The following is a 10806-nucleotide window of genomic DNA, read 5'->3' as shown; positions in this document are numbered from 1 at the left end:
TGTTCAGGGTTTCGGCTTCTTCCTGGTTTAGGCTTGGCAGGAGGCAAGTGTCCAGGAATTTATCCATTTCTTCCAGGTTTACTAGTTTATGTGCATAGAGTTGTTTGTAATAATCTCTGGTGATGGTTTGAATTTCTGTGGAATCTGTGGTGATATCCCCTGATCGTTTTTTATTGCATCAATTTTGTTATTCTCTCTTTTCTTTTTTATTAATCTGGCTAGTGGTCTATCTATTTTGTTGATCTTTTCAAAAAACCAGCTCCTGGATTTATTGATTTTTTGAAAGGTTTTTTGTGTCTCTATCTCCTTCAGTTCTGCTCTGATCTTAGCTATTTCTTGTCTTCTGGTAGACTTTGAGGTTTTTTGATCTTGCTCCTATAGCTCTTTCAATTTTGACGACAGGGTGTGAATTTTTGATCTCTCCTTGCTTCTCATGTGGGCACTTATTGCTATATATTTTCCTCTACAGACTGCTTTAAATGTGTCCCAGAGATTCTGGTATGTTGTGTCTTCATTCTCGTTGCTTCTGAAGAACATCTTTATTTCTGCCTTCATTTCATTGTTTATCCAGTCAACATTCAAGAGCAAGTTGTTCAGTTTCCATGAAGCTGTGCAGTTCTGGGTTAGTTTTTGAATTCTGAGTTCAAACTTGATTGCACTGTGGTCTGAGAGACTGTTTGTTAAGATTTCCGTTCTTTTGCATTTGCCGAGGAGTGATTTACTCCCAATTATGTGGTCAATTTTAGAGTAGGTGTGATGTGGTGCTGAGAAGAACGTATATTCTGTGGATTTGGGGTGGAGAGTTCTGTAAATGTCTATTAGGTTTGCTTGGTCCAGGTCTGAGTTCAAGTCCTGGATATGCTTGTGGATTTTCTGTCTGGTTGATGTGTCTAATATTGACAATGGGGTGTTAAAGTCTCCCACTATAACTGTGTGGGAGTCTAAGTCTCTTTGTAAGTCATTAAGAACTTGCCTTATGTATCTGGGTGCTCCTGTATTGGGTGCGTATATATTTAGGATCGTTAGCTCTTCTTGTTGCATTGATCCTCTTACCATTTTGTAATGTACCTCTTTGTCTCTTATGATCTTTGTTGCTTGAAAGTCTAATTTATCAGATATGAGAATTGCAACTCCTCCTTTTTTTTGCTCTCCATTTGCTTGGTAAATCTTCCTCCATCCCTTTATTTTGAGCCTTTGTGTATCCTTGCATGTGAGATGGGTTTACTGGACACAGAACACCGATGGGTTTCGGCTTTTTATCCAATTTGCCAGTCTGTGTCTTTTGATTGGGGCATTTAGTCCATTTACATTTAGGGTTAATATTATTATGTGTGAATTTGATACTGCCATTTTGGTGCTAGCTGGCTGTTTTGCCCATTAGTTGATGCAAATTCTTCATTGTGTTGATTCTCTTTACCATTTGGCATGTTTTTGGAGTGGTTGGTCCTGGTTGTTCCTTTATATGTGTAGAGCCTCTTTCAGGATCTCTTGTAAAGCAGGCCTGGTGGTGACAAAATCTCTGAGTATTTGCTTGTTCACCAAGGATTTTATTTTTCCTTCACTTATGAAGTTTAGTTTGGCTGGATGTGTAAGTCTGGGTTGAAAGTTCTTTTCTTTAAGGATGTTGAATATTGGCCCTCACTCTCTTCTGGCTTGTAGGGTTTCTGCCAAGAGATCTGCTGTGAGTCTGATGGGCTTCCCTTTGTGGGTAACTTGACCTTTCTCTCTGGCTGCCCTTAGTATTTTCTCCTTCATTTCAACCCTGGTGAATCTGACGATTATGTGCCTTGGGGTTGCTCTTCTTGAGGAATATCTTTGTGGTGTTCTCTGTATTTCCTGGACTTGAATATTGACCTGCCTTGCTAGGTTGGGGAAGTTTTCCTCATAATATCCTGAAGAGTATTTTCCAGCTTGGATTCATTCTCTTCGTCACATTCAGTTACACCTATCAAACGTAGATTAGGTCTTTTCACATAGTCCCACATTTCTTGGAGACTTTGTTCATTCCTTTTTACCCTTTTTTCTCTATTCTTGCCTTCCAGTTTTATTTCATTGAGTTGATCTTCGACCTCTGATATCCTTTCTTCTGCTTGGTCAGTTTGACTGTTGACACTTGTGCATGCTTCACGAAGTTCTCGTGTTGTGTTTTTCAGCTCCATCAATTCACTTATATTCCTTTCTATTTTGTCCATTCTTGTTAGCATTTCGTCAAAATCTTTTTCCAAGGTTCTTAGTTTCTTTGCATTGGGTTAGGACATGTTCTTTCAGTTCACAGAAGTTTCTTACTACCCACCTTCTGAAGTCTGATTCTGTCATTTCATCACACTCGTTCTCCATCCAACCTTGTTCCCTTGCTGGTGAGGAGTTGTGATCCCTTGCAGGAGGGGAGGTGTTCTGGTTTCACGTGTTTTCATCCTTTTTGCACTGGTTTCTTTCCATCTTTATGGATTTATCCACCTGTCGTCTTTGTAGTTGCTGGCTTTCAGATTGGGTCTCTGAGTGGACGTTCTGTTTGTTGATGATGAGGTTATTTCTGTTTCTTGGTTTTCCTTCTAACAGTCTGGCCCCTCTGCTGTAGGTCTGCTGAGGTCCACTCTAGGCCCTGCTTGCCTGGTGTCATCTGCAGCAGCCTCTGTGCTTTCACTGGGAGCTGCAATCCTGTGCTGTTCCTAAATGGCCATCTTGGATCCACCCCCGAGATTGACTTTTTAAATTCAGCATAATCCTCTTGAGATCTATCCAAAATATTGACTGTATTAATACTTTATTTCTTTTTTCCACACTGTCAAATAGTAGTTTTCCTTATGAAAATTTATTTTTAAATAACAAATAAAAATTATTGCTCACTTGTCCTACAATTTTTTTGTTTATCTGACATAGCAGGGAGCAAATGTAAGCTCCAGGATGCTGTGAATTCCCCTGACAATGAATCACTCAATGCTCTGTGTTAACTTGAGTGTACTTCCATAGTCGCACCACCCTTCACAGTGAAATTTATTTGACGGGGCTGGGTGTAATTCCAACACTTTGAGACACTGAGGCAGGAGGACTGCTTGAGTCCAAGAGTTCAAGGCCAGCCTGGGCATATGGGAAGACCTCATCTTTATTCAAAAAAAAAAGAGAAGAAGAAAGAAAAAAAGAAAAAAAAGAGATTTATTGTTTACAGTTGTTGCCCTGTGCTGTCAGTGAGTTGTGAAGAGCCTGTCTCCTGATTAAAAACCTGTGAGTGGGGCTGCTCTAATGATAGTGGATTATCAGAACTTATTAACAGTAGCGTCATTAAAATTGGTATATAACTCCCCACTGCTAAATTTGACTAACTTAAAATAATTTTAAAGAAACCACCATGTGTGATATTTCAGGCCTGACCATAAGCAATTTTCAAAAGCGTTTCCTGGAAAGCCTCCTCTTCATAGAAGACCTGGAATATAATCAATGCTTTGCAATCTCTGACGAGAGTTTCAGGTGAGCCCTCAGTCCCCTCTAAGATATTCTGGTCTTTACACATTTTCATTTCTAGCCCAGGCATTTTCATTCTCAGGTCTTTATCTCAGGCCTTGGGCAGAATTTTCAAGTGCCTTATATCAAGGAGGAGAATGTGGAGTCCTAATTTGGGAAAAGGAGTCAGGCTGGCAGGACCAGGTAAAAACAAAAAGTAAAAAAAAACGAAATAAACTATAAACATGCCTTTTTTCATGTCTAGAAAATTTAAACAAAAGAGAAAGCAGATAATTTACAGATCTACCTTTCTTTATCATCCTGGACATACAGCCCAGGATATACGACCCAGAACTTACAAACTTCCTGCTTACCATCAAGCACCTCAATTTATCAAACATCCCAGCTGACAAAATAATATGTTAGGCTCCCTGCTACCTCGGCCTTATCAATGAGCTCAAGTTTCATTCTATAAAATCCCCAGCAAGCCGTTGTTTTCTTGCAGTTAGCTTCTCTCATGCTAACTTGCTAATTGCCTTCCATGGAAAGAATTTTCCCACTTTCTCTAATAAATCTGCCTTTCTGTACCTACAACTGCCTTGGTAAATTCTTTTACCCCCACGCCACTGGCCGTTGTTCCCCCATGACAGAAAAGGCAAACTCTAAAACACTTTTCTCTACATTGTCTTAGTATCCAGTATCTTACATTCCAGTTCCTCCTCCCTAGACCTCCTCCTGAGTTCAGGCTTCATAAAGCTGTGAAGCCCTTTGCTCAGAACTCCATCAATAGTCAGTCAGACCCACCTGTGTGATGATCCATCTGCCCCTCAACTGGAATTCCATTCCATGGGGGAGGATGAAACAGGGAGGAGTTGGCATCTTCCTTGGTTTAGCTCTTGCTTGTACTTTTATATCAACTGATTAGAGGCTTCACTATTACTTTAATTTGGATCATTGTTCCTTTAATCTGTTACTCCTACACCTGGCAGCTCAGCTGTCTCTACATTAGCTGAGCTCCTGAGAAGCGTTTCATCAGAAGCAGTTATGTCTTTCTCATTTCATCATGATTAGTGCTTAGAAATAGCCAAGCATACATAGTAGTTGCTAAAAAATGGCAAACAAACAAAGGCCATGGGAAGGCTTTTGCCAAAGGTAGTGGTTTTAGTGTTTGAGTCTCTGTAAGAGAGAGAATGGGTGGGGCTGTGCTGAATGCACCTGACTCAGAATTGCTGTGGCTTTGGGATGTGATCTTTGCTTTCAACCTTCCCTGTTTTCTCCCTAGCACTGGGCTCGGTTCCTCTCATTTCCATCATGGCATATGTTGACAGAGGCATCCAGCTACTCTGTCGGTCCTCGGGCTGGTTCCCCCGGCCCACAGCGAAGTGGAAAGGTCCACAAGGACAGGAATTGTCCACAGACTCCAGGACAAACACGGACATGCATGGCCTGTTTGATGTGGAGATCTCCCTAACCGTCCAAGAGAACGCTGGGACCATATCCTGTTCCATGAGGCCTGCTCACCTGAGCCAAGAGGTGGAATCCAGGGTACAGATAGGAGGTGAGTACGGAGAGGGTAAATAGGGAGAGGGAGGAGAAGAGGAGGAGGAGGGGTGAATGCTTCAGTAACTCAGAGCAAGGACAAGAGCCTCCATCTTGGGATTGTTGTTTTATCTTTCTTAATGATTTATTTTAAACGTTTAAAATCAATGAGATGTAAAAATAAAGTTATAAACACTTGGTTAGGTGGAAATAGAATTGTTTACAATTCCAGAGGAGTAGAATTAAGTATTTCCATCACCTATGATTATGATGTATCACTGTGATGATTAATTTTTGTGTCCACTTGACTGGGTCATTATTTGCTCAGATTTGGTTAAATATTATTCAGGCTGTTTCTGTGAAGGTGTTTACACATAAGATTCACATTTAAATTGGTAAACTGTGTAAAGAGGGTTGCCCTCCATAATATGGATGGGTTTATCCAATCAGTTGAAGACCTGAATAGAGCAAAAGGTTGACCCTCCCCTGAGTGACAGCATCATCTTGCATGATAGCCTTGAAACTGGGACACTGGCTCTTCCTGGCCACAGGGCAGGCTGCTGGCCTTCAGACTCAAACTGAACCACCGGCTCTTTCTATGTCTTGAGCCTGTGAACTCTGGGACAGAAGTGACACCATTGGCTCTTCTGGTTCTCAGGTCTTCTAACTTAAACTGAAACTAATCATTGGCTCTCTTGGGTCTCCAGATTGTGGACTCACTCATGAGTTGGGACCTAAAAGAGCCTCTATGATATATGCAAGCCAATTCTTTATACTAAACCTCTCTTTCTGTCTCTTCTCTTCCTCTCTCCCTTTATCTCCATCTTTCTCCTTCAAGTACGTAAAAGAAACAGAATGTATATATACTTTCTGTTAGAAAGTGTACCATACTCCAAAAGAACTAGTTGATTTTTCTGATCTATACGGATCAGAAATTCAGACAATCCATGTCAAATGATATTTGTATATATATATGTATGTATATATACAACCTAATGGTTTTGTTACTCTGGAGAACTCTCACTAATATTGATTTGGTACCAACAGTATTTCTAGGAAAAAAGAATTTTAGGGATGATTGAAAAGTCATCCCTAAAATTCTAGAATTCCCTAAAATTCTCTGAGCTGGGATTACTGTGCACACCTGTAGTCCCAGCTACTCAGGAGGCTGAGGTGAGAGGATGACTTCAGTCCACAAGTTTGAGACCAGCATAGGCAACATAGCAAGACCCCACCTTCAAACAAACAAAACAGAAAGACCACTGAAAGTTCATTTGTGATCTAGCAATATAGATATGCAAAATATCACCATTTGCTACCCATAATTAACCACTGGTTGACTGTTATATGATATTTTTAAACATGTTTGTTAACCGAGTGAGTAGGATGAAGTTGGCTGGTTGGTCCTATTCTTGCTAGAAAAAGTGAGGAAAGGAGGAAAGAAAATATGTGCAGAGAAATTTGAATTCTGAGTTTCTTGGTGTTACATAACCTTAAAGCTTCCAAGAGTACCCTGAAAGAGACCCTTTTTTTCTGTAGCCACAGGGCTAAGATTGCTGGAAACCAGATTCAGAACTCATCCTGTGACTGGCTGAATGACAATGGAAATCCAAACCTGTTTCTCAGGATATCTGTTAATGTGAGGGGGCATTGATTAGGAAGAAATAAGATTCATAAAGTTGAAATGGGGATGTATGGGAAGACTCATGAAACTGGGAACATTGAGTCCCTAAATGCTGATGAGTCTTTGCCGGTAAAAGTAGTCTCAGTCTCTCTGTGTCAACTGAAAATAGCCTCTCCATTTTCATCTCAAGGAATTAATCCTACATTGCCCAGAAAACTGTAATGGCCTCTCTCGTGAGGCAGTTGCCATGCAAAACAAGCTGATTCTGCTCAGGACCCACCTCTACCATCCCTCTTTGCTTCTAGACCTGTACCTAGGCTCAAGTTTCAGCAGGAACCTAAAGTTGGAAACAATGCATGACTCATTAGAAAGTGTACCACACTCCAAAAGAACTAGTTGATTTTTCTAATCTATACAGACCAGAAATCCAGAGAATCCATGTCAAATGATATTTAGAGTGTAAGGTGGTGGTACAAGGACATATTGCTGGATCAGACCAAATTTAATGGCCTCACTAATCAGAGATTCTTTATTTAATGTTGCAGCTCAGAATGTTAGAAAGGCCTCTATAGTTTGATTGGCTGAAACATGGATCAAAACGTGGCTCACAGAGAGTAACAGATAGGCATGCTCTTAGGAGCCTTTGCCCGGCCCCTATAGGTGAATCATGGCACAGGCCCTCAAGATTTAGGAGCAGAGCCCTGCCATTCTCTATGAATAATTACGTTCTTTTGAAAAACACATCTTGGGCTAGACCTTAGGAGATACTGAACACTTAGTCATGGGCCACCAAGTTGCAATGTGACTTGAAACAGTAAGAATATAGAATATTTGAACAACAAATTAACAGACTCGATTTAATCGATATTCTTAGAAGGTTGCACCCACAACAAAGCATTGGAAGCACATGTAGAACATAAATTAACTCTCATCAGTCTCAAGCACATAAAATGGTTGACAAAAAGTTTGAAGAAAATGGTATTGTGATATGGTTTTAGTGTTGTGTCTTCTCCAAAATCCATGTTGAAACTAAATCCCTAATGCATCACTATTAAGAGGTGGACTTTTTAGGAGGTGATTAAGTCCTGAGGACTATGCCCATATAAATGTGTTAGTGCTTTATAAAAGGGTTTGAGGGGGTAAACTTACCACTTCCACTCCTTCTGCCATGTGAGGGCACAGAATTCATCCCCTTCAGCAGACACAGCAACAAGTTGCCATCTTGAAACAGATGGAAGTCCTCATCAGATGCCAAACCTGTTGATCTTGGACTTCCCAGCCTCCAGACTATGAGAAATATATTTCTATTGTTTATAAATGAGCCAGTCTGTGGTATTTTGTCATAGAAGTACAAATGGACAAAGACTGGTATGATTCAAACAATAATTTCTAATCACAATATAATTAAATTAAATAAGAAAAAAAACAATTTAATATTCATATATGTTTCAAACTTTAAAAACATACTTCAAAAATAACTAAGTTCATTGAAAAAGTCATAATAATTAAAAGTGCTATATGACTCAATGATAATGAAACTATACATACAAACTATCATACAACTATACCTTTAAGAAGTGACATTATTAGGATGGTAAAATAGGAGTTTTCAGTTCTCAAACTCCCACAGAAACACTAATTTTAACAACTACCATGAACAATGATACTTTTGTAGGAGTCCAGGTAGCCAGCTGAGTGGTTCCAACTGGCTGCTCAGGCAAAAAAGCCAAGTTCAGATGCATGGAAGTGTAAGAACTGTTTCATTCTACCTGCATCACTACTCTTCCAGGGTAACTCAGTGCCAAGAGAGACTCCCTCAGTCCACAGTTTTTGCCATGGGGAAAGCGAGAGCAAAGTGAGTGTCCAGATTCCCCAGGCTCATGGGATGCTGCCCAGGAAACCCTTTCCTGTCTCACTTAATGCAGAGCAGTGAGGGGACCAGTGTGGCTGAATCATCTAGGGGCAGCTAGGAGCAGGGAAAGAGGAGGGGGCTTATGGCAGCCAGTGCATGGACCTCAACAACAAGCAGCAGAACCTACTGGCCAGCTCCTGCATTCTACTAGGAGCCCATCTCACAACCTGCTGAGTCCTCAACCAGCTGATATGTGCCCCCAGCCCTCCACACACCACCCTCTGTGGCCAGAACCCCTTACTTCATCACAGGCAGGCATGTGCTTCCCTGAAGACTGGGCAGGGTAGGCCTGAGCCTCAGCAGGTGTTCATACAAACTTATGCAGTCAGAACACAGGTAGTAATCAGCTTGACTCTGCTGGATTGAGAGAAGGTGCACAATCTTGAATACTTTAGGGAATTGCTCTAGGGATAAATAAATGAAAGGCTCTCAGCAGCTAGCCTGCTTTGCAGGATTGAGAAAAGAAACTACTAAGACTTCCCCTCACCAAGAAGAAACAAGAGGAATAAAGCAGGTACATCCATAAAAAAGATCTGAGAGATTTCCAGAGTATCTAGCCAGGCTGACTGGTCAAGATCTTTCTCCACCAAAGTCTTCCAGTACAGACTGGAGGAGGAGTAACAGAAAGACAAAAAATACTGTCAAACAGAATTAAACAGCACATTAAAAGATTCATTTACCATGATTAAGTGAGCTTTATCCTTGGAACACAAGGATGGTTCAACGTATGCAAATCAATAAATGTGATACACTATCTGAAGGAACAACAAAAACCATATGATCATCTTAATAGATGCAGAAAAAGCATTTGACAACATTCAACACCCTTTCATGACAGAACCAACTTTCAACAAATTAGATATAGAAGAAATATAGCTCAATACAATAAAGGCCATATGTAACATGCACACAGAGTATATACCCAGTGGTGGTCTTAGTCCATTTTATGCTACCGTAGCAGAATACCTGAGATTGGATAATTGATAATGAACAGGGGTTTATTTGGCTCATGGTCCTGGAGGCTGGGAAGTCTAAGATCACAGGGTCACATCTGGTGAGGGCCTTCTAGCTGTGTAGTTCCATGGAGAAAGGTGGAAGGGCAAGAGAGCGAGAGAGAGGAAGAAAGCTGCTTCTGCAATAATGGCATTAATCCACTCATGAAGGCAGGATCCTCATGGCCTTGTTACCTCTTAAAAGTCCCACCTGTCAACACTATTGCATTGCGGATTAAGTTTTCAACACATAAACTTGGGGAATACATTGAAATCATAGTGATGATGAAAAATTTTTAAACAGCAGCATAATCTATGGAATGTAGCAAAAGCAGTTCTAAAAGTTTACAGCTGTAAATGTCTATATTAAGAAAAAAGAAAGATCTTAAATGAACAACCTGTTTATACCACAAGAAATTAGAAAAAAAAGCCAAAACTTAGCAGAAGGAAGGAAAAAATAATAATTAGAGCAGAAATAAATGAAATAGAAGAACAATAAAAAGATCAATAAAACTGAATGTTGTTTAATTGAAAAGACAAACACAACTGACAAACCTTTACTTAGATTAACCAAAAAAAAAAAGAGCTAACTCAAATAAATTATAAATAAAAGATGATACATTACAACTGGTACCACAGAAATTTAAAATGTCATGAGACTATCACAGTTTCCCCTATCCACGGGGGTTACATTCCAAGATCCCCAGTGAATGCCAGAAACCACGGATAGTACCAAACCCTATAATTGCTATTTTTCATGTCTCAAATGGAACAGAGCAGGATAATAGAGATTTCATCATGCTGCTCAGAATGGTGTGCAATTCAAAACTTACAAATTGTTTATTTCTGAAATTTTTCATTCAATATTTTTGGGCCAAAATTGATCACAAGTAACTGAAATTATGAAAAGTGAAACCAAAGATAAGGTTGGACTACAGCACTATGAAAAATTATAGGCAAACAAATTGGATAACCTAGCAGAAATGGATACATTCCTAGAAACTTACAACCTATAAAAACTGAATCAGAATAATTTTTTAAAAAATACCAGACCAGTAATGAATTAGGAATAAAATTGATAATCAAAATCTTCCCAACAAAGAAAGTTCCATGACCAGATGGCTCTGCTGATGAATTCCACAAAATATTTAAAGAAAAATTAATGCCAAGACTTTTCAAACTCATGCAAGAAATTAAAGAGGTGGGACTAATTCCAAACTCATGTTATGAGGCCACAATTACCCTGATACAAAAACCACATAAGAACACCACAAAAAAGAAGAGAATTACAAGCCAATGTC

At 39.8% G+C, this 10806-nt stretch overlaps 1 protein-coding gene across 3 annotated transcripts in view; it reads left to right on the top strand.

Moving 5' to 3' along the window:
• BTNL8 (butyrophilin like 8) overlaps nt 1-10806 on the top strand; it is a 41990-nt gene that overhangs the window by 7440 nt on the left and 23744 nt on the right. For all 3 annotated transcript variants that reach the window (XM_017517516.2, XM_017517514.2, XM_017517515.2), the window contains one exon: nt 4721-4996. In XM_017517516.2, coding sequence (XP_017373005.1) covers nt 4721-4996 — 276 coding nt within the window. The remainder of the gene's footprint in view (nt 1-4720; nt 4997-10806) is intronic.

Source organism: Cebus imitator, unplaced genomic scaffold (assembly GCF_001604975.1).
Source record: "Cebus imitator isolate Cc_AM_T3 unplaced genomic scaffold, Cebus_imitator-1.0 Scaffold634, whole genome shotgun sequence".
NCBI lineage: Eukaryota > Metazoa > Chordata > Mammalia > Primates > Cebidae > Cebus > Cebus imitator.
This window is presented reverse-complemented; position numbering and strand designations above follow the sequence as displayed.